This window comes from Rousettus aegyptiacus, unplaced genomic scaffold (assembly GCF_014176215.1).
Source record: "Rousettus aegyptiacus isolate mRouAeg1 unplaced genomic scaffold, mRouAeg1.p scaffold_m13_p_11, whole genome shotgun sequence".
NCBI classification, from domain to species: Eukaryota; Metazoa; Chordata; class Mammalia; order Chiroptera; family Pteropodidae; genus Rousettus; species Rousettus aegyptiacus.
This window is the reverse complement of record NW_023416286.1, coordinates 60,156,295-60,180,461: the sequence shown is the minus strand read 5'-3', so window position 1 is coordinate 60,180,461 and position 24,167 is coordinate 60,156,295. Positions and strand designations below refer to the sequence as shown.

General features: G+C 38.8%; 1 protein-coding gene and 1 pseudogene across 3 annotated transcripts in view; both read right to left on the bottom strand.

Moving 5' to 3' along the window:
- Positions 1-24,167, bottom strand: part of DZIP1 (DAZ interacting zinc finger protein 1) — a 51,401-nt gene that overhangs the window by 15,717 nt on the left and 11,517 nt on the right. For 2 of the 3 annotated variants that reach the window (XM_036228872.1, XM_016158628.2), the window contains exons 7-15: positions 21,303-21,427; positions 19,162-19,323; positions 16,214-16,351; positions 14,484-14,546; positions 8,761-8,901; positions 8,289-8,337; positions 6,736-6,792; positions 5,248-5,304; positions 163-222 (exon numbers count right to left, since the gene is read on the bottom strand). In XM_036228872.1, the coding sequence (XP_036084765.1) occupies positions 163-222; positions 5,248-5,304; positions 6,736-6,792; positions 8,289-8,337; positions 8,761-8,901; positions 14,484-14,546; positions 16,214-16,351; positions 19,162-19,323; positions 21,303-21,427 (852 nt within the window). The remainder of the gene's footprint in view (positions 1-162; positions 223-5,247; positions 5,305-6,735; positions 6,793-8,288; positions 8,338-8,760; positions 8,902-14,483; positions 14,547-16,213; positions 16,352-19,161; positions 19,324-21,302; positions 21,428-24,167) is intronic. The other variant, XM_016158630.2, reaches the window with a different exon arrangement.
- LOC118609680 lies at positions 915-1,033 on the bottom strand (annotated as a pseudogene).

Here is a 24,167-nt window from a genome sequence, read left to right as displayed (position 1 = left end):
AGTATACTATATATATATATAGGTTGAAAATATAATCCAAACCTAAACACCTTCCCTAATTTTGTTATAGTGTGATAAAACCACTGGATCATATTTTCAAGGCTTGGGTTTTATCTAAATATAATCTCTGCAGGTATAAACCCTGATCAAGTCCTTTGTTACCTTTTTCTTCCTCTGAAAGTTCTTCTATTGGTTCCAGTATGTGCGATGAGAATGCCTGTTCTATTAATGAGGAAAAATAAGAACAGTACAAATAGGACAACAGCAAAGTAAAATTAGTTTACTTTCAAACAGACTTGAAAGATATAGTTCCACAGTATTTTAATCATATCTAAAATAGCAAGACTTTACTGGGAAAAAAATATTGAGACAGTTGGTTAAAGCTGCTCACTTTTTTATAGTATCTTCTCTATGCATTTTCCACTAACTCCACTCTCAGGAAATTATATTTTTTGATGATTAAGTTAAAGTTTCTCACTCATCAACCTTGTGCCTGATATGATTCTTTTAATGCACAAGGACACAACTGCAAAAAATCTTCTTCACTTATCCTTATAAATATTTCCCTTATAAAATATTTTGATCAGGTGGCTAAATAGAAAATCACTGAAAATATTTTAATTCCCAAAGATAAACACAAAAAATCTCTGAGTCCCTGGGAATCCCACTTCTCAATAGCCCCAGGGTCTTCAAGTGGAAGTACAGGATGTAAAGGGCAAGGACAGGTGGCTCTAGGGTCAGCAGCAGGACTAATACCCGTTCTTCAATACCTCCATGTCTCCAAGCCACGTTTCAAGAGTGAATTATTTTTTCTTTTTCTTTTTAGGTGAGGCAACCCTTGACTGACCTCACAGATTGCAAGGACCATGTCAGCTTACAATCTCTTATTTATTTATTTATTTTTAATTTTTTTACACCTATAGCACCTGGTCTTCCTAGGTAGTCTCCCATCCAAGTACTAACCAGGCCAGACCCTGCTTAGTTTCCGAGATCAGACAAGATCGGGCTTGTTCAGGGTAGCAAGGCCGTAAACCGAAGACTGAGTTCTGCTTCCAGAGTCACCAGGGCAAGGCTGCAGACAGATGAAGATGGGCTTTTCCCAGTCCTACCCCAGGACAAGTGGCAAGGAAGAAGAGGCCTTTGGGTGACTTCCTAGGGAAAGGTGACTGTGCAGACACAAGGAACCCTGAGGGCAGCGTGGATAAAGCCAGACCTTGATCCTATCAACAAAACGAAAGTTCCTTCACAGAGGTCAGATTAGGGCTAAAGGTCCACCCATGGCAATTGGGCATTAGACAGGGAATGAAACGCGACCAGGAAGTCTGGCTTAGGAGGTGCACTCATCTTCAGCTTGGAGACTGGCACAGGGCACCTCCCCAGAGGGCTCTCTGCACCCACAGGGCAGAGGTCATTTGATTCTACCACCAGACCCCAGAGTAGGTCACAGGTAATAATGGTCAACAATTACTGTGTGCTCACCAGTTTGCCAGGCACAGATCTAAGTGTTTTGAAAGTGTTAGCTTGGGTATAATACCTCTACATTGATGGTCTGTCTTTTAATTTATTAAAAGGTATTTCTGGTACTCAATTTTAGGCATATACAAATACACACAAACATATGTAGATATATACACATATATGTTATATTTAAGTATATATAAATAGCTCTTATAGCTTGGCCAGCTACCTTATTCAACCCATCTAACATTGGCTGTATGGGAGAAAAGCATTTTAAACTACTTTCAAATTAACTTTTGGAACACAGTCTATTAGTAAGTAGGAGTGCACTTTAATTTTAAACAGGAACATGGCCCCGCTAAGCATATCAAGACCGTCCACATACTGCAACTGCTGCAAACCAAACATGTGCTTTCAAATTTGTTTTTCAGCATCAAGATTTAAAGTGTACAAATAGACTATTTCAGTTTAAACTGCTGAAAATAGAAATTTTAAGAGGATAATTAAGTTCATGTTTTTTAAGTCACATGGTTTATATTTTACTGTACTTCATGCAAATGACAAAAATAAGGTTATGTGAGAAGTTCTATAAAATCTCAAAAAATCATCATATTGCAAATTTATTATCATTCTATTATAAAGATGATCTTATTTCTCTTGAGTCAGGATAATTTTTCAAAGTTTTGATTTTTCCTGCTGTGTTGTATAGGATAGGGTCCCGGGGGTGGGGTAGAGACCTGAACCCAGGGTCCTACGATAGAGGCTGAGGAAATGATATTAATCAGACCCCAGCTCCCAAAACGAGCAGACTGATGTCCCAGGAGGGGAGGGAAGGGCCTGTCATTCTTATGCTTTATAAGACACAGGTCCAGATTCTGAAAGTCCCAGTTTCTGTCCTGAGCTGAGATCTCCAGGGTGAGAGCTGAAACACTTGGAGGCTTGAGTCTTCACCTGAACTTGCTGGAAAAATCCTTCTGTCAGTCTCCTAACATTACCTCCAGAAGAAAAATACTCAGATCTCTACTCAACCCTTTCTCTCACTGGCTGACTTTGTTGGACTTCATCGTTCCTACCCTTGAAGGTGAAATTTAGCCAGTGCTAGCTCAGCAGACCCTGCTCCAAAGACCCTGACTCATTTGACCCTTATGACAGCCCACTGAGGTAGCCATTGCTATTCTCCCCATGAGGGAGATGAGGAAACCTAAACCTATGGTTTCATGAGTCCACTGTGAATTCAGCTGTTGGACACAAAGCCAGGATGCCTCCCTACTGATGCTTGCTGTGTTTATCTTCTGGATCCTCTAAACAGCACTGCCATCCACCCACAGCATCTGAGTTCATCACCTTCTGCCCCTTCCCTCATCCTTGTCCCCCATCACTTGCTCAGCCTTTCCACCAATGTCACTTAACAGCTGTTAGGTCTACTCCCTCCAGTTTCATCACCACACCTGATTCCTAGGTGAGGAATCTCACACAGACTATTACTAACATCCCAACTGGTCTCCCAGCTCTGATTTTTTTGAACACACTCTGGTCAGGCTAAGCTTCCAAAGCCTAGCTCTCCAGTCCAGCCTCGCCCAGCCTCAGGACATTTAGCAGCTACACAATGATACAGCAACAGCCCTGAACAGATATAGTCAACTCAATAGTTACCATGAATAGTCTCAACTAAACTTATTTCCTTCAAATCTCTTCTGCAAATAATTCATCTGCACCATTAATTCACATTTAGTGCTTTCCTCTTACCTTTTGCTTCTACTCTTTGTATTAGCTGAAGGGAGCAGCTCCGTCCCCCTTTCCTGGGACATCTGCTAATTGATCACCTCAACCTAAGAATATTCTAAAGTGCCATCCCAGCTCTACAGCTGTTGGTAAGATCAGCTGAGGGCTCCACTGCAGCATCCTCTGGGTTTAACATACCCCTCCCCTTCCATGCAATCCTGCTCCTGTCACAGGTGTTGTCTGAGGGCACTGCCCAATAAACCTCCCACCTGCAAATCTCCACCTGAGTTTGTCTTACTGAGGGAACCCAACCTAAGATGATAAGTAATCACATTTTTTATGGTAAAGAAACTCATCAACCTTTGAGATGGAACAAAAGGAAAGACAGAAAGGTAATCGGACTAATTAATGTTATGCAATACATGACCAACCCTCCTTGCACCCCTTCGACTAAAGACATGGCCGTGGCCGTGGGTGGAGGAAGGTCAGTGAGCCCCAGCCAAGCCTCCTCCTTGCTCCTGTCCACTGAGATGCTCACAAATCAGTTTTGATTCTAATCCAAGGGCTGAAGGCTCTGTGCCAAGTCTAGCTGGCATTTAAAACAAGTATTTCAATTTCAGAAGATTCCAGCAGGAGGGCACTGCTGACTCATGGGGCCCTGGCCCAGTCAGGGCAGGGCCACATGGAACACATTGCTTCAGAACCAACAGATTTGTCAGGACCCTTGAATTAACCCTAGATAGGTTAACATACCTATTTGTCTGTGTTCTTTATCAGGCACCAAAAATATAAAACAAAGAAAATGTGGTCCTTGTATAATGTCATACAGAAAGCTAATTATAACAAAGTAGAAAAAAAATAAAAAGAAACCAAAACACACTGTTGACGTACTAAAGAGAAGTGGCTAGCATTGCTTTCTAAAAATCAACCCTAAAATAGCAGGCAAAAGAGAAATTTTAGACCTGAAATAGAATAGTATGAGTAGAGAATAATGCCAGAGAAAATTGTCTTGTATATTCAATATTAAAGTAAATTTACATAAGTCCAACATACATTGTATCTGTTACTAGCTCAAAGGAAAAAAAAAAGCTTCATGTTCTAAACACTTATAAATAATAACATCCAATATGTGGAGAATTTATGCCTTACATATTGTGAACATATGCTCAAGGGAACTGATCCACCTGAAATGATCTTTAAAAAAAAGTAAGGAGCAATAAATACTTCATGAGTCACTCAGTACATAAAAAAATAATAATAATAATTAAAAAGGCCATCACATATGGACCACACTATTTATAAAGACAAAAAGTCTGATTCAACTGATCATGGATTAAAGTCTACTTGAAAACCTGAAAACAAATGTGGAATCAAGTAAGCATTAGGTAAAACAGGAAAAAGATGATGCCACTCTCATCTTAATTCATTTGTAATCTATAGCAAACCATAGAAAAAGAAAGTATTTAAAAACATACTACAAAAACCGTACGCATCTTAATTGTATAAAAGTAAACAATGGCTACAAATATTCGTCCTGTCCACTGGAGGAGGTTAATAACAATCAGCCCAGTGGCCTGGTCCAGTGACTGAGTCCTGGCAGAGATTTCCTGCAGTGGTTCCTACTTTTTTCCTTTGGTTTCTGTCACGTCTTTTCTAGATTTTCCCAACCAATTGCTGAAACTGTTTGCTTTTAAAAGGCGACTTGCTGCCACATTGAAAGTTATGAAAACAATCACATATGCCCTGCGGCATGTGCTGGTCTGCTGGCCTAGTAGAAAGTCACTCTCTTACCCAATTCCTACTATACCTTCCACCGAAAATCATAAACAATCAAAGTACTACTCAAAGTTAAAAATCTCTACTTGTGAGTCCAGCAACACATACATTTTATACTTTATGACCTTGGTGGGTATATTAAGTTTACATAGGAAGATTAAAGTTTAATTAACTGCTTTGTATTCACTAAAATGTTTTGTGTTTTGAATAATTACCCCCACAGAAGAGCACTTTTAGTTAATAAGTTATTTAACTCAGGGTGGAAACTGCACATAAAACGCTGAGACTTACCATGTGCCATTGTTAGACTTGACTTAGCATCCAAAGTCTGTGGGGCTGGAGCATTCACTGAAACAGCAAAAGAAAAAAAATCTCACAAGGTTCCATAATTAAAGCATAAATATCTGAACGTGATGATAGCTAAATACTCCTTAAGTTAGTCAAGATATATATAGACCATAAGGGACAAAAGTTTCAAACAACAAAGATACTACCAATTACTCTAGAACAACTTTTTAATAATAGCATTAAAACATACGATTCAATGAGTTTTAGTATATTCACAGAATTGTATGAAGGGGAGAAGAGTTTGCCACCCCAAAATATGCCTTTTTGGCATATTGATTATTTTATGCTGGTTAAGTCTAAGAAACAGAAAACCAGAAAGAAGCTCTGAAAACCCCAGTTGAAGTTACTGGGTTTAGAAAACTATAGTCCACTACCCGTTTTTATAAATAAAGTTTCATTGGAACACAATATTATTCCAATATTGTGCCACATATAATTAAAGTATAAGTAATAATAATTAAGTGCCTTTTAACTTTTCCATCCTTCTCTGAAATATATTTTTTTACTTTATTTCATAAGATATAAGTCCTGTTTCTACTCTCTCCTCACTCAGCCCTACTCCTGGCACTTAAACTACCCTCTCCTCTTCAGAACCTCTAACGCTCTTCAGTTTCCAAAAGCAACATCAAGAGTCCTCAAGAAACATTTGAGAAGACTGAGCAGTTAAAACCATTAGCATTTTCCAGATAATTGTGCCAGATTCCCCAACATGCTCAACAATGTTCTTTCATCATGACACAGTCCTGAGACTATCTGAGAAGTGTCACTTGGTGCCCAGCCGTAGTCCAGGCCTTTTCCCCCACCCAAGTATTCAGATCCCTGTTCACACACACGTCTTGTCTTGCCCAGGATCACTTGCTCCCTTACTTCCTCCACTCTTTCACTTTCCTGAATGGAAACAAAAATATCTTAACTATTTAGCTATAATTAAGAAAACAATCTGTCTATTTCTAAATTGTACAGACTATGTCCTTTTGGAATATAGCCAAATCCTAATAGCTCTAATAGCTGTGTTGAGTTGAACTCAAGTGAGTGACAGAGAGAACATTAGTTCAAAGCCTGTGGCACTGAGAGTCTCAGTGATACCAAAATGTGGTAGCCACCACACAGTCACATCTTCACACAGTATATTACCTTGGAAAACCAAAAGTACAAACTGGAGCAATGCCAAAGAATTCTTAGTCGTCCCTTTATTAGGTGAACTGCAAAGTAACAGGTATGGCTAACTAAAATCACCACAAAGTCACGTGGCTATTTATAATCTTAGGTTTTAGAACTAGGTCAAAGCTAGGAATCAAAATAGTTCATCATATAATCTCTAAACACATTGATTTTCAAAGAAACGTCTCTAAAAATAATATGGAAAAGTTATGTATTGGTTTAGCACTTTACAAATATCTTTAGAACCCTGACCTTATTATAGAAACTTACTAGGTACAGCTGGGGCAGTTGGCTTAGATTCAAAAGTTTGCCAGGTTAAAGAATTCCCTGAAATAACAAAAAATATACATATATTAATAATAAAAATCACAAGCTATGGGTTATATTTTGCCAGCGCTTATCCTAATCTTTTTTTCCTCAAAAAACAGTAAACAAAATTTACCAACATATAGCAACTGATCCAATAAAGATGTTTAACAGAAATCCTTAAGAAGCTAACTTTTCTTAAAATTATTTTTTAGTCAAATATTAATGCTATTGACATAAATATACAGGCATTCCTCACTATCCGATCTCTCACTATTCTAAGAGAAGTTATAGGGAACCACAGCCCTTCCTAAACCTTTTTCTCAAAACAAGAGGGAAACACATGAGTAGGTTAATGTATCTCCCACGGCTCCTGAAACAGAGAGGAAACTTAGCTCATACCACTGTACCAGTCCCCAGTTGGTGTCTCTCAAATAGACAAAGATGCCTTAACAACCTGAGACACGCAGGAACCGAGACTGGGATCACTTATAAGGAGACCAGACAGAATGCGAGCTTAATGCTTTATTATGAGATCCTGTACTTCAGGATGCCAGTCTCCCTTCTAGACTAGCTCTTGAATGACATAGGGAGAATGTGTGGCTATCACTGCTACAGTACGCTGGTTGTATATGCCCTCGCTAGGCTTAGAACAAACCTTTAACTCCAACCAACCACAACTAAGAATAATACAGCAAGCCTCTATAGTATTTTCTTTTCTTCCTCCCCTTTTTAATTTTCCCCCCTTCTCCTTCCCACTTCCACCCTTGACCTATGGATGCTGCCGTTTCCCCTTAAGAACCTGATCTCTGAAGGGGGGGTGTCTCCTCCCACACACTCACGGAGTGTACCCAGGGCCGGGCACCCCTGGAGTCTGGCACAGTTGGAGGGGGGAGGGGTTCGGCCTGGCGCACTCAGGGTATGGTCCGTGGCTCTACCTGACGTGCGAACTCAGGACCTTCTGCATGTAAAGCAGACGTGCTAACCACTACACTATGAAGCCACCCTGCCTCTATAGTATTTTAGAACAATTGAGTTTAATAACAGTAACAATAACTACTACTAATGAATGTTTAATAGGTGTACTTTCACAAGTTCTCTCAAGAAACAAACCCCTGTAACAAGCCTATGATGTAGTTAATATTCCAACTTTAGAGCTGAGGAAACTGAGGCAGAGATTCACAAAGCTACAAAGTGCCAGAGATGGGAGTTGAGCTCAGTCTGTCTCCAGACTCTTTGCTTTTAATCATAACTTCACCTACTGCACATGAGTCCAGCAGAAAACGGTTACTAAGCATGCGTTATGTGCATAACAATATTCTGATAAAAAAAATTATAGAAGACCACTCAATAATAGTTTAGGTATTTAAATTTCTTCAACTTCCACAGATCTCCCAAATTAAAATAACCAGAGGAAAGTCATCTTTGCAACCGCTGGGACCCCACAATCATCTGATACCCAGCAATGGTTAGAGAGGCCCACCTTGCCTCCAGCACTGAGATCCTGGCCCACTTACCTTTGGGTTCAATGACACTGTTAAATGGCTTACTGGTAAATTCTTTAATCTGCAAAGAAAAACAGTCTTCTAGAGATACATGCTTAAAATTAGATAGGGACATACTAGATAATGGACAGATACTAGACTGAGGAAATTAACCTTTTCACTAAGTTCTCCAAAGACACAGGAAGACACATGGCCTTTGAGGACTTTAAGCAGCATTTGGATTCAACTGCTTCTCGAAGTTATTACCATCTTTTCTACTTTCAAATTTATTCTGAATTCTAATTGAATAAATCTGCTCTATAGTATTTTTAAATACCTTTTAAAAAAAATTATTTGATTGGATTTACTTTTACAAACAACCACAAGGAAAAAAATTCCGTCTTCTTTATCTCATCCAACTTACAACTGTTTTAAATAAAACACATGTTCTTAGATAAATTGCACCGCTTAAAGAAAAACAGTGCCGATGTGTAGCCAAAAATACCTGTTGTCTTTGAGTGATAATCAGTTCATTCTGCTCCTGGAGCCTCTGCCCTAGCTCTTCTATCCTTTTCTTGTAGAAAACATTACTTGCATTTAGATCATCTATCATTGAGGTTCGAAGTTTCTCTATATGTGATAAGAGCTGGAAAAAAAAAATTAAGAAAGGCATCAGTCTACGAAGTGCGTGTAAAATGTCTCCCGCGGGACATGCCCCGCTTTCTTACGGGTCTCGCGTCATCTGTGCGCTCCCTGGGCCAGAGGGCCCACCTGAATTATTTTTATATGTCCAGCAACTAGCACAATCTCTGGCCCTTAGCAGGTTCTCAACAAATATTTACTGAAGAAAAAAAGGTGGAGGGGGAGGGTAGAGAAAAAAAGAGAGGGAAGAGGAGAAAGAGAGAAGGAATGGCTAAAGGAAGGGAAAGAAAGGGGAGAGATCCAAAGATTCATAGATAGATTCATCTTTAGAGACTTAATGTCAGGGAGGATCATATATTAGATGAAAAGAATTCGACAAGAATTTGTTTTCAATAATTTAGGGAACGATTCTTAAAGCGATTTAAGTAGTCGCTTAAAGGGGGCGGAAGGGAAGACTTGGTAATTGGAGCCAAGGACATTCCAAACCGATGGCCTGCAAATGGAGACAGGAGTGTGCAGATGAAATAAGGCGCAAGGGGTAACAGCGCCTGTGAGGCGTGCAGAGAGCATCTACAGCAGCATTTCCTAACTTGCTCGATTTTCTTTTTAAACGAACACTCACTATGTGCCAGAGGCTGCGTTAAGCGCTCCATCTTATTGAATCCACACCAGAACAGTTAAGATACATGTTTTGACCTCATTGTACAGATAGGGAAGCTCAACTCTAGAGAAGTGAAGTAGCTGGCCCGAACTCAGACAGCAGGAGGGGGAAGAGCCCAGAACGAACTTTCATGTCTGGCTTCAAAGCCAATGCTCCCATATGTAGTCGAAGATATTAATAAATAATAAATATTTGCACACAATCAAGTAGCCCCAGGACTTTAAGAAATAAATCATCAAATCAAAAAAGTAACGGCAGTGGACCTGTCACAATGGCCAGAATCCAAACCACTGACCACACCAAATGCCGGTGAGGGTGCGGAGCAGCTGGAACTCTCATACGGTGCCGGTGGGAGTGCAAAATGGGACAGCCACTTTGGAAGACAGTTGGGCAGTTTCTTACAATACTAAATATGCTCTTACCATATGACCCAGCAATAGAGTTCCTTGGTATTACCCAAAGGCGTTGAAAACTTATGTCCACGCAAAATAGGGTTTTCTTCATAATTGCCAAAATTCAGAAGTAACCTAAATGTCCTTCAGTAGATGAATGGATAAATAAACTGTGGTCCATCTGGACGATAGAATATTAGCACTAAAAAGAAATGAGCTTTCGAGCCATGAAAAGACTTGGAGGAACCTTAAATGCACATTACTAGGTGGAAGAAGCCAATCTAAAAAAGGCTACATCTCATATGAGCCCAACTACGTGACACTTTGGAAAAGGGGAAAATACAGAAACATTAAAAAGATCAGGGGCTGGGTGAAGTGAGAGATGAATAAGCAGAACATTGAGGATTTTTAGGGCAATAAAACTATTCCGTATGTTACTGTAATGGTGGGTACTTGTCATTATACATTTGTCCAAACTTACACCTAAGAGTGAATGCTAAAGTAAACTTTGAGCTTTGGATGATAATGATATGTCAATGTAAGTTCACTGATTGTAATAAATGTACCTTCCTCTTATGGGATGTTGACAGTGGGGGAGGCTGTGCTTATGGAGCGTGGGAGCAGTGAGTATTTGAGAAGTCCCTGTACTTTCTGCTCAGTTTTGCTGTGAACCTAAAACTGCTCTAAAAAATAGTTGAATTACATTAAAAAAACACAATAATGACAAAAAAAGTGATGCTTTCCATCAATACACTGCAGTTCCCCCCTCTGAAGTTTTCTATGCTTATATAGGTTAGACACACACTGGGTTGAACCAAGTTAAAAGGTGTCTCAAGTGAGGACTGAAAAGAACCTTTCACGTCCTAGTGGATGCTAAGAATCGCCCCCAAGCAAGCCATCGTCAAAAACCTTCCCTGTATTTTTACAGACCACTGGCAGAGTGTCCCCAACAGCAGTTTGGGAAACACTGAGCTGGAAAACAGAAGGAAAAGTCAGTAAAGATGTCCAGGGTTCCAGGTGGCAGTTAAAGATCAACAATATGTGAAGGCATTCCAGGACCCAAGAGGAAAGAAGACATAGGAAAACTGAAGGATGGTATCACCGTGATATTGGAATTAAGAATTGACCAGAAAGTATAGAAAAGAGTTTATATAAGAGGAATGTGATCGTCTAAGTGAGGGATAGCCAGCAATTATTTCAAAAGTTTGTAGCTCATGAGTCCATTTGTCATACCTTCTACCATTTCAAATTCTATACTTTTTCTATCAGTCCACATCACCCATCCTCCTTTCCTTTTATTACATGACCATTCTACAACCTCCCAAGCTCTAAAGGATCTCATGTTGGGTCAAAAGGTATGCCATCGTTTATCTGTGACTCCCTTTGAACTCCTACCAGTGTAATTTAAAAAAAAAAAAAATAGTACTGCCAAGAATCTAGGTAAAGCAATAAAAAGTTGGCAAACGTAACTTCCCTTAAACAGAGAAATACAATATATGCATTGTAGGAGCAGTAGGCACCAATCATGTGGAATAATTAATAGTTAAGTCTCAGGCAGAGATTACTAAACCTGATTGAATTCACCCCTCTGTTCCGGTTTAAGAGAAATGAAGGAAGAAGCAGCTTCTTAACAAACAAAACCAACAGACAAGGGAGCAGCGTAGCCTAGCGGTGTCACAAAAACACACACTCTCACAATTCATGGGGTGAGGCGCCTCACTCAGAACCAGGAAGGCCTCTCCTTCCTCCTACACACACGCAGTGGTCTTTCTCTCTAGCACATCTTGCAGGACCAAGTGTGAAACTCTGCAACTTGCATTCTATTCCAGCCAGAAGGCCATTGAAATTCCCACAACTGCCTAGAATACAAGGGGCTTTAAAAGAGCGAGGATCAAAAATCAGCCCCTATTAATAAGGAAGACTGAATTCTGTCCCTAAATGCCAATGCTATAAGACGCCTTGAAAGATAAGAGTAGAAACTTCAAATTATCCAAGAGCAGTGGTTCAAACCATGGATCCAAAACAGAATTATCTAGGTTTTTTTCTTCCCCAAAATAAAATGTCCTAGATATACCTACTGAATGAGAATTTCAGGTTGTAGAGTTGCACATGTGTATTTCAGAAGAAGTTCAAGTTGTTCTGAAGTACAACCCTGATTAGGAACTATTACCTGAGAGCATCTCAAAGGAAAGCTAGAATATTCTTGCAGAAAAGCAACCATTTTCTGTCTATTCTCCCCAGCTGGCTAAGCGCCTAATGCCCGACAGGTAAGCAAGGCAGCGAGGCAGACAAGCAGGGCCCTAACGGTGAGGAGGGCCTGGGTTCGAATGCCATGCTCACACCGACAGACAACTCTTGTAGGTGCTCTTCTGAACCCTACAATCAGCATTTCTTCGTCCACAAAAGCATGACTGAATGATTCCCTTGTTGGACATCTAGCAACCTTCCCCATTAAATCAGTAAATAGCCAATGAGCGTCAACCACATTTTAGGCTCATTATTGGATGTTGGGACTACAACGGAGAACTAAATGAATAGAGCCCCTCCTTCACAGGGCTAGTGCTCTAGCTGGTGAGACAGAAAAGAAACAAGTAAAAAGGCAAAAAACAATTTAAAACAGTGATCACAGATATGCTCATGAAGTGCTGAGAATAATAAAGAAAAGGGACTACCTATTTAGATAAAGCAGTTGCAGGTGACATGTAAAGGCCAGAGAAGAGTGTGGGAGGCAAAAATCTAAAATTGCTCAAGTTTGTGCCCAGAGCATAGGTCCTGTTTAATCCCTATCCCTTGGTGTTACAGACTTGATATTTGTGGCCCTCCAAAATTCACAGTGAAACCCTAACCCCCAATGTGATGATATTAGGAGCTGGGGGCCTTTAGGAGGTTATTGGGTTTCAGGTCTTCATGATGGACTTAGGGCCCTTCCAAGAAGAAAGCAGAGCTCATCACGCTCTGTCTCCCTCTATCTGTCTTTCTCCCTCTCTCCCTGCCATGTAAAGACACAGAGAGAAGGTGGCTATCTGCAAGGGACTTCTCACCAGTAACTGACTTGGCTAACACCCAGAATCCTAGCCTCCAGAACAGTGAGAAATAAATGTTTGTTGTCTAAGCCAACCAGTCTATGGTATTTAGTCATAGCATTCCGAACAGACTAAGACACAGAAAATACAAAGGGCTACAAAATGCATACAACTTAAGAAGAAAAAATAAATAATTTTTCTTTAAAAAAACAATGTCAAATAACTCTAGATGTTTTGCACTAGTGTAAAATCACTTTAACACTTAAATTTCTGATATATTCAACTGAAAGGGAATCAGTTTTATAATAAAATTTGTTTTCGTTAAAATGATTTTAACGTGAACAATCCTAGCCTTTATTTAAAAATTATTTAAATAGATTGTTGCTCTGTGCAAAAAAAATTAGAAATAGGTATTCAACAATGAAAAAATTATTACTAACTTATGATACAGCTGGAAGATCATCATGTAGCCATTAGAAATCATGATTTTGAAGAATATTTTAAAACATAGGAAAATGTGACATATTATGTGAAAAGTGTATAAAATTATAGATATAAAGCATAATTCAAAATTTATAAGAATATATGTATATATTTCTATACTTATGATTTTGAAGAATATTTTAAAACATAGGAAAATGTGACATATTATGTGAAAAGTGTATAAAATTATAGATATAAAGCATAATTCAAAATCTATAAGAATATATGTATATATTTCTATACTTATAGAAATGTAACAATTACAGCATAGAAGAAAAACCGAAAGAAATTATAGTAACAGTGTTTACCTTTGGTATTGAAATTATAATTTTAATTTTTGTTACACATTTCTTCATAAATTTTATTAAGTGAACAAATACTACCTTAATTAGAAAAAAAAGCAAATATTTTTTACAAAAGTGACCCATTTATTAGCCACTGGTTTGCTTTTTTTTAAGTATTTTTTTCAAATACAATGTGTATTTAAAAATTATATTAGTTTCAGTTATACAACACAGTGACTAGACATTTATATAATTTACAAAGTGATCAACCGAATAAGTCTTATTATATTATCGACTATATTCCCTATGCTGTACTTTACATCCCCATAACTATTTTATAACTGCCAATTTGTACTTAATCTCTTCACCCTTCTCGCCCAGCTCCCAAACACCCTCCCATCTGGCAATCATCAGTTTCTTCTCTGTATCTATAAGTTTGTGTGTTTTTTTTGTTGTTGTTTGATTATTTTGTTTTTTTAGATTGCAAATATTAGTGCAATCATATGGTATTTGTCTTTCTCTGTCTGACTTATTTCACTTAACATAATACACTCTAGGTCCATTCATGTTGTCACAAATGGCACGATTTCATTCTTTTTTATGGCTGAGTAATAGTCCATTATATATATATGTACCACATCTTCTTTATTCATTCATATACCGATGGGCACTTAGGTTGCTTCCATATCTTGGCTATTGTAAATAATGCTGCAATGAACATTGGGGTAGTTTCTTAATCTTACCCGACCCTTCTCTTTCTTGTGTTCTTGATGAAGAGCTTGCACTCGAGCTGTCCACTTGCTTTCCTATGAAACAGTAAAACAAAAGTAACTTATGCAACAAAGAAATCTAATCCTTGTTAGTGGGTACCTATGAAACCCAACTATCTATTTAGTAAAATATTAGCAGGCATTTTTTAGAATATATACAGTCAAAAATGCTTAAACACATTTGTTCTTGGTTTTAATCTTATTCTCTAAGGCAAGAATCAGCAAACATTTTCTATTAAGGAGTTAATAGTAACATTTTACACTCTGGGGGCCACGTGACTCAATCACTACCACAGTAGCAATTGAGCAGCCATAAATAATACCTAACGAATGCATGTAGCTGTGTTCCAATACAATTTTATTTTCAAAAATATTGGTGCTAGCTTGCCAACCTAAGAAACTAAAAGGAAATACCACAGTTCCTGAGTCCATGGTTTCTGATTTGACAACACAGCTCACAGGAAGGGAACGGGAGAAAATCAGGTGGGACCTTATGATTTTAACTGGGTCTTTCAATTCATGAGAGACCAGCCTGCTGGGAGCAATTGTCAACAGTTCAGTCGGGATGGAATTCCTGATCCCAGACTTCTCATTGGGTAGCCCCTGGCAGGCTAGGAGAGGTCGAAGAGACAAGTTCTGCCTTGTACCAGAGGCAAGTGGACACAGCAATAGAGAAGTCCCACATAATGTGTATGTGATCAGGTCCTGCTTCCGGGACTATACAAATGCAATGACTCAGAGGTCCAGGAGAACTCTCCAGAAGAGGAGCTGCCCCAGCTGAATGAGTAGGCCACAGGTCCAGGAAACTGGGAGGTGCATGACAAAGAAAGCCACAAGAGCAAACACAGAAAACAGAATGCCGTGTCCTGGGAATCATGAGCTGTTTGAGGCCACTTTACCTTGAGTGTCAAGGTAAAGCCAAGAAAAGTGGGAGATGACACAGGGTCCAGGTGCGCAGGCACTCTGAATGCTGATTAAGGATTCTAAGCTTTGTTCTGGGGAGCCATTGAAGGGTTTTAGACAGGACAGTGACATGGTCAGCCTGGCTGCGACGTGGAAGGTAGATTTGTGGGAGTGAGAGGCAAGATGTGAGCAGCAAAGCAAGCAGCCGTGGCAGTAGTCCGTACCTCTTAAAATGACGGATTACTGCTGCGTTTTTAAATACCGAATTCATAAACTTTAATCTCTATTTGTTTCTTGGTAAAACACTATACTACGTTCCCCTAAATCAGTGTAACCAAAATAGCCAGTGTGAAGTCTGAGCTGATTAAGGGGGTTCACTTCCAAATGACTGTAATTAAGTTTGACAAATGTAAAAGATCATCAGTTTACCAAAGTAGTTATATATTTAAGCTCTAAAAAGATAGTGCTTCAATATGCCTTCCTCTGCCTTTTGAAAGTGAGACCTACATCTGAAGTATGAAAAATAAATACTGAGTCAATACTTATCAATTCGAATAGATATTATCTTAGGGAAAAATGAAACAATTTTGCCAACTGTTCTGTTTCCACATTAGTCCATCAACAAGCAGGGAATGAACACCTATTAAGAATTATACATGTATTAGGAGATAAAAAAAAAGGATTAGCCACCTTCATGGTCATCGAAAGAGATATACACATTTTCTGTAGATGACGCTTGCTGTAAATTACTTCGCTAAGAAAAATTAGGCCTCTACCCGTTATTGCCCACTTTTACATACCTGACTATCGAGAAGTTGCATCACATTTTGGAAATCCTGGGGATACTGAGGACGTTCTTCTTTACACTCATGTTCATCTTTTAAAGTGCCTATGTTGGACTTGATCTGCATATTGGACTTCTGGATTTCTAATAATTGCTATAAAATGAAATGCAAAATCACTGGTATAAATGTTTATACTTTTCATAAGACTGAAAGAGAGAGTAAAATTGGGAAGCATGTAGCCATATTTTAAAGCCGACTATCCTATCGGTTGCTCATGGTGCTCCTCCTATTTCTTTCCAGAAGTTTTCCTATTTTGTTTCTTCCAACAAAAGAACATGCACAGGCTGAAAAAGGAAAACCTAACTTTCTAATCTTAGACAATGGGTCTTAAAATTTTTCATGGGCATTTAACAGTTGCCAGAAACAGAGGGACTGGGTACAGTTGGTTCTCAAGATAATTTAGTGACTAGGCCAGCATCACCTGGGACCACATCTTTGCTTTGCATCCATTCGGGATATAAAGTTTTAATATTATTCTTTGCTTGTATGTTAGTCTCAAAGTTACTGGCAGTAAATACCCTCAGAAATGCACAGAAGGTAATAACTGTGTCAACTTCAAATACGAACTGGTGGGGGAACATAGTTATAGTTCCCCACTGTTTAAGTCTGGGTTGCACATAGCAACTTCCTTTCAACAAGTGCTGTGTGAAATGGAGGGAGGTAACTTTTCAGGGGAGAAACCTGACAAATGCTACCATGTGGTCAAGGTCAACATAAACAGCCATCAATCATGTCGATGGTGTATACCCTTGATCTGATGTGATGAAAATTGCGCTTTATATTTGAGGTCTTCCCCAAAACTGGTAAGCCCAGCCTGACCATGAGAAAAATACCAGATCCATTCCAATAGAGGGGTATCCTACAATATACATGACAAGTAGTCCTCAAAGTTGTTCGGGTCATCAAAAACAAGTCTGACTGTCACAGAGAAGAGAAGCCTAAGGAGACATGACAACTAAATTTAATGTGGTGTTCTAGATAGGATCCTGGAGCAGAAAAAGGACATTAGGTAAAAGCTAAAGAAATCGGAATGAAGTACAGACTTTAATTAATACTAATGTATCAGTATTGGATCATTAATTTTAACAAATGTACCATACTAATTTAAGATATCAGAAAACTGTATAGGGTAGGAGAGTGGGGCTTATATGGAACTTTCCATACTATCTGCTCAATTTTTCTGTAAACCTAAAACTATTCTAAAAAATAGTCTAATTTTAATAATAATTTTAAAAACCCTCAAGAGCCAAAAAGGGCAACAATTCAAATTCCAATAACTGGTGAATGCACAAAAAAAATATGGTATATCCATCCATACAATAGAATATCATTCAGCAATAAAAATAATAATTAAATACTGATAAATGCTACAATAATGATGAATCTTGAAAACATTATACTAAATGAAAGAACCACTCACAAAAGGTTACATGTTGTATGATTCAATTTATATGACATTTCCATAACAGGCAGATCCATGGATGCAGAAAGAAGATCCCTGGTTTCCAGGGGCTTTTGGCGGGGTGGGGGTCGGGGGAGTGTTATTGTGTATAAGGCTTTTTCTTGGGGTGATGAAATGTTCTAAAATGACCATGATGATGGTTGCATAACTGTGAACATACATAAAACCACTGTATGGTATGTGAACTGTATCTCACAAAGCTATTTTTTTAAAGGTAGAGTTATTCTACCCCTCAACTTTTTATTTGTAAATTATAACTTACAGTAAAGTTGAAAAGTACAATAAACGTCCCTTTCACCTTCACCAATTGTCAACTTTGTGCCACATATTCTTTATAAAGATATGACAAGGGCTGTCAAACCTTTTCTGTAGAGCCAGATAGTAAATGTTTTTGGTTTTGCAAGACATTTAGGGTCTTGGACAACCACTCGACACTACGGCTCCAGCACAAAAGCACTATAGACAAAGTATAAAAGAATGAGTGTGGTTGTGTCCCAAAAAACCTTCACTGAAATGTGAACTTCATTTAATTTTCATGTGTCATGAAATATCCTTCTTTTGACTTTTTTTTCCAACCATTTCTTAGCTCATGAGCCATACAAACAAAAACAGAGGTATGCTAGGTTCAATTCAAAGGTCATAGTCTCCCTACCTTAATGCAAGAATTCAAAGAGTTTTAGAGAAAGATCTTAGTATTCCAAAAATATCCCTCTATTTTAGTTTTTAAGATGTGTTGGCCCCTAGAGGGAGCTCAAGGATCTTCCCTTGCCTCCCATGTTTTCTTTTTCCCTAAGGATGACTTATGACTGAGCTGCCCAGCACGAGCTCAGGTAATTCTTAGCTGGAGGATACTGGACACTCTCTGAGGAGGAGCTCACAGAGAATGAAGGTCCCAGCCCAGCGAGGCGCGTCTCTCATCATGTACACATGTAATGGGGCAGTGTGGAGCAAGGTTGCTCCCAAAAGGGATGGGGCTTATTTAACCACATCCTGCCTGCACCAGACTCCCTGTTCTCACCAGCCAGGCCTGGCAAAGGTTCTCCCTCTGTCTTTTTGGTCCAGTTTCCTTCTTCTCTCACACTGGTGATCTTTATCAGCCTTTCTGGAAAATTCCAAAACTCAGGAAGGGTGTCATGGTTTAAGGTTTCCTAAACCTAACCAGCTAAGGAAAGAGGTACACTCTCCTATGATCTAATAAGTTCTCCACTTGGTAAATTTGGCCTTGGGGCCAAAGGTCCTCGTATTAATGAAATGATTTTTTCTGACCTATTCGGTATTCTGTATGCCTCAATCTCCTTCAAGACTCTCAGGGAGGAAGAGTGTCTGGGCCAGAGTACAATAAAGGAATTTCTGGATCTACCAGCCATAATGCCAGTCTAACTCCACCTCTCAAGGCAACAACTCTACCAATACTATGAGGACTTCTCAGTTTAATACTTACATATTCTAATGCCGTATTCTTGGAAGTTAATTCTTTAAATTCCTTCATAAACATTTCCTTGACTTTTTCCATTTCATCAACTAGTTTCTCCTTTTCTTCTTCCTTCCATCTGTCAAATAACTTCAAAAACTCTTCTTCTTTTGTTTTCTGCATTTCATATTCCTGAAATTATTTTAATACATAGCTTTAAAAGTTCTGACACGAAGCAAATATGCAGAATTTTAGATCAATTGGCATAGCTTCACACCAAATGCGTCAGTTAGTTTGCATATTTCAGGTAAGCTTGTGATAATACTTCATATAATGGCAGATCTGTGCATAACAATTTTTCCAAACCAAAGGCATTATGTAGCATCCTTTTGTCCTTACATCCTTTAAAATATAAACACAGAGGCCCAAAGTCTCAAGAGTTCTTTGATCTGTGAACTTGTAGAGTAGACATACATATAATATATAAAACGTAAACCTACTTTAAAAGAAAAACATATTGAGCAGAATAACCTTTCTTGATACCATATTAATTTGGGTAAAGTAGCCCCATCTCATCCTCCAAAAACACGAATTCATATTTATATAAGATCTAGTTGATCAGCCTTTGATTTCTCAATGACCTTCAGTTTTTTCAAACCTAACTGGGGACTTGAACAACACTATAAACAAACTCAACCTGACAAACATACAGAAAAGACACTGCACACTACAATAACAAAATATATAATCTTGTTAAATGCACACATGAGATTCACCAGGATAGACCATATATTGGGCCACACAATGATTCTCAATAAATTTATAAAAACTGCATGCAAAGTGTATTCTGCAACCACAACAGAATAAAGCCAGAAATCAATAACAGAAGGAAAACTGGAAAATAAAAATCACAAAGATTAAGCAACATAGTCTTAAACAACTAAAGGGTAAAAGAAAAACTCACTAAAGAAGTTAGAAAATACTTTGATATGAAAGAAAATTAAAACATAACACAACAAAAAAGAGAACCAGCCAAATCAGTATCCAGATAGAAATTTATAGCTGTAAATGTTTACATTAAAAAAGAAAGATCCCAAGAGACAAAGAAAGTCATTATATAATGATAAAGAGTCAATTCATTATGAAGATACAAGAATTGTTACTCCAGACAGAAAGTCAATAAGGAAACACATGCTTAAACACTATAGGTCAAATCAACCTAACAGACATATACAGAACATCCTATCCAACATCGACAGATACACATTCTTAGCACACACGGAATATTCTCCAGGATAGATCATATGTTAGGTCATAAAACAAGTCTCGACGAATTGAAGATAATTTAAATTACATCGAGCACCTTTTCTGACCACAGTGGTATGAAACTAGAAATCAATAACAGGAAGAAAATAGGAAAATTCACAAATACATGGAAATTAAACAACGTACTCCTGAACGACCAATGAGTCAAAGAAGAAATCGAAGGGAAATAAAAAATATCTTGAGACAAATGAAAATGGAAACAACATACCAAAACTCATGGTACATAGCAAAGGAGTTCTAAGATGAAAGTTTATAACTATAAATGCCTACATTAAGAAAAAAGTCTCAAACAACCTAACACTACACTTCAAATAACTAGGAAAAAAGAACGAACTATGCCCCAAATTAGCAGAAGGGTGAATATTATAAAAATTTGAGCAGAAATAAATAAAATAAATAAAGAAAACAATAGTAAAGACCAATGAAACTCAGACTTGGTTTTTTGAGAAGGTACACAAAATTGACAACCCTTTAGCTAGACTAACCAAGAAAAGAGAAAGGACTCAAATAAATAAAATAAATGAAAGAGGAGACATTAAAACTGATACCACACAATTACAAAGGATCATAAAAAGCTGCTATGAACTATATGTCAACAAATTGGACAGTCAAGAAGCAATGGGTAAATTCCTAAAACATACTACCTAGCAAGAAAAAATCATGAAGAAACAGAAAATCCGTACAGACCAATGATGAATAAGGAGATTGAATCAGAAATGAAAAACCTCCCAGTAAAGAAAAGTCCAGGCTCAGATGGCTTTCCTGGTGAATTCTATCAAACATTGAAAAGGAATTAAGGCCAATCCTCCCCAACATAACCATCGTTTCAGGATTTGGAATCATACCTTAGAGAATCGGACCGCATGTGCGTGCTGTGCAGCCTCTAACTGAGACTTGGTAAGCTGCAGCTGCTCCTTCAACATGTCGATCTCATTCTGGAGCTTATCAGTCTGCGCCTTCTGCTTATACTCTGTTGCAACAGAAATATCTTATTAAAATATCATTGCTAATGAAACCTATCTGAAACTTTATGGGGTTGAATCCTATTGATAAGACAAAGACAAAGGAAACTGCTCTGGGGATATTAATACTTTCGTGCTCCATGAGCCAATTTTTGCTCCCTGGTGTTTATCTGCAGCTGTTTGTATAATTGGGCACTGAATTATATTCAGCAAATGCTTTTAGCCAGGTGGGATTATCCCACACAGACTGTGAGAGCCCATTCAGGGAGCAATAATGGTGACAAGGCATAATCCTGGGCTCTTCTCCAATTCTGTCTCAATCAGAGAAGAGAAGCAACAGCTTCCACTGTGGGTACCACCATATTGAAATGTCTATGGTCACCATCCTCTGGCTCCCACCAAACTCTCCTGAGAACCCCATCAGTGCTAAAACAAGCAGAGGTTGGCATTCAAAACGCAAACTTGGGCCATAACCTGTCCACGGGGCAAAACGAGGTACTGAAAAGTTGTAAAAAGAAGCAACAAGTGAAAGGAAGAATACTTATGTACATGTACTTACATGCAGATGTACACATGACTGAATGGATATACATGTGTCTGTGAGTGTAGACATGAAAGGTATGGAAACCAAAGTAGAAAGTCAGAATCTCAAAGATGACCTGAAGAAATAATACTCAGTTCAGAGTCTGAAATACTCTCTGAAACGAGTATGAGATAGAATAAGATACTGAAACAGAAGAGAAAGAAAGTCAGTTTCACATTGAAGAATGGTAGATTAGCTAAAATATTTAATCTTTCCAATTTCTCCAATTTATTGCTAAATTGTATCAGTGGTCCTTGGCTTATAAATGGAATTTTATGCTGTTCATATGTTTATACAAAGCTTGGCTATTTTCTAAATAGATCTATTTACCTGAAATAGGCAGAAATGGAAACAGACTGGCCCAAAGGGGAGAGGAAAGCAGGCACTGAGTAACAGGCGAGAAGTACACACTTTTAGATACTGAAAACATTTAAAATCATAATGAGAATTTCTGTAGATTACTACAGCAATCTGTAGAATGCTTTGATCTGCTCATGGAGAAATAGATCTTGTATTCTTTGCTTTTTGAGAACATTTAAATGGTAGGAAACCTGTTCCTTGATAAGCCAGAGAACTCCTCCCCTCTCTTGCTTTCTCAATTTCTCCCTCTATAAACTGGTTAATTCACATCAGTACCCAAACTCATCTTACTATTTCCCACATTAAACAAAACAAACATTTCCCCCTGATCCCACATTTCCCTCCAAGTAACGTCTTATGTCTCTGCTCTCCTTCCCAGCAAACGCTCCTGAAATAAATGTCTGTAATTGGCAGGACCACTTCTTTGCCTCATTCTCAGTTCAGTTCATTCCTTCAGACTTTTATCCCCACCAATCCACTGGGGTTGCTATGTCAGGTCACTAATATCCATGGGGATATCAACAGTCAGTTCTCAGTCTTTGTCTTACTCTGTGCCAAAGGAACATTTGGTACAACTGACCACTCCCTCCCTCTTGAAACATCCATGTCCCTTGGTTTCCAGGACAACACACTCCACAGGTTTCCCTCTGTAACTGCTATTTCTCACTCTGTTAAGCTGCTTCTCCTGAGCTCCTAGTGTTGAGACGGCCTTGGGTCTGGCCCTCAGCTGTCTTCTCTTCTCTGTCTAGGTGACCTCATCCAGCCCAGCTCTGCTAATGACTCCCAGGTTTGTATGTCCAGTCTGGGTCTCTCCCTTGACTGCCAGACCTCCAGCATCTCCACTTGCATGGTGATTTTATGTGTGACTTAAAGTTACCCATGTCCAACACAAACTCTCCATCCTCCTTTCTCCCTCGACCTGCTTCCCTCCCCTAGGTTCCCCATCTAGGAAAACACCACTGCCTTTCACCCAAATGTATAGGACAAAAACCCAGGATCATCTTTGCTTCGTCTTTTTCTCATGCGGAGTCATATCTCTATGGGCTCCGTAACTGCAACCTACTCTCTTCCATCTTCACTTCTCCTGTCTTCCCTAGTACCATCCTGGTCCAGCTGCCATATTTCCTCACCTGGGCTACGCCTGCAGCCCTCTCACTCTTCTACCTGCTTCCATCATTGCCCCAACAGTCTATTCTCCACTAGCAGCTAGATGGGGCAATTTGAGGTACAAATTAAGTCATGTCCTCCAGTGGCTTCCTATTAGGCTTATAAAAACACCCATATTCTTGCCCAGGGCATCTGAGGCCCCACGTGATCTGGCTCTTTCCTTTCCAACGTCACCATGGCCTTTCTCACTCTACTCCACCAACCTTCTATCTAGGACCTCAAACACGCCGTACTGCCTGCCCCTCACCTCCCTCACCATCAGAGTTCCCCTTGCCTGGAATATTCATTTCTCAGATTTTCTCAGACTGGGATTTCTTCAAAATTCTTATTTCTGATCAACTATTGCCTCCCTAGTGAAGCTTTCACTGACTACCTGGAGCCACTCTCCATCCCATTCTCTTGCTTTATTTTCTTCGTTGCATTTGTCACCATTTTAAGAGAATCATTTGTTCATTTAAGTGAGTCTCCTCCAGTCCTCCCATTAGAATGCAGGACTTAGTCTGCTTTGCTTGCGGCTATATCCCGAGCCTCTAGCACAGTGCATGGCACGTAGCAGGAGCTCAATATTTACTTCAAGAGTGAATAAGGACGACCACACTTTCTTTTAAAAGAATTGAGAAATGTACTGGATAGTGTTT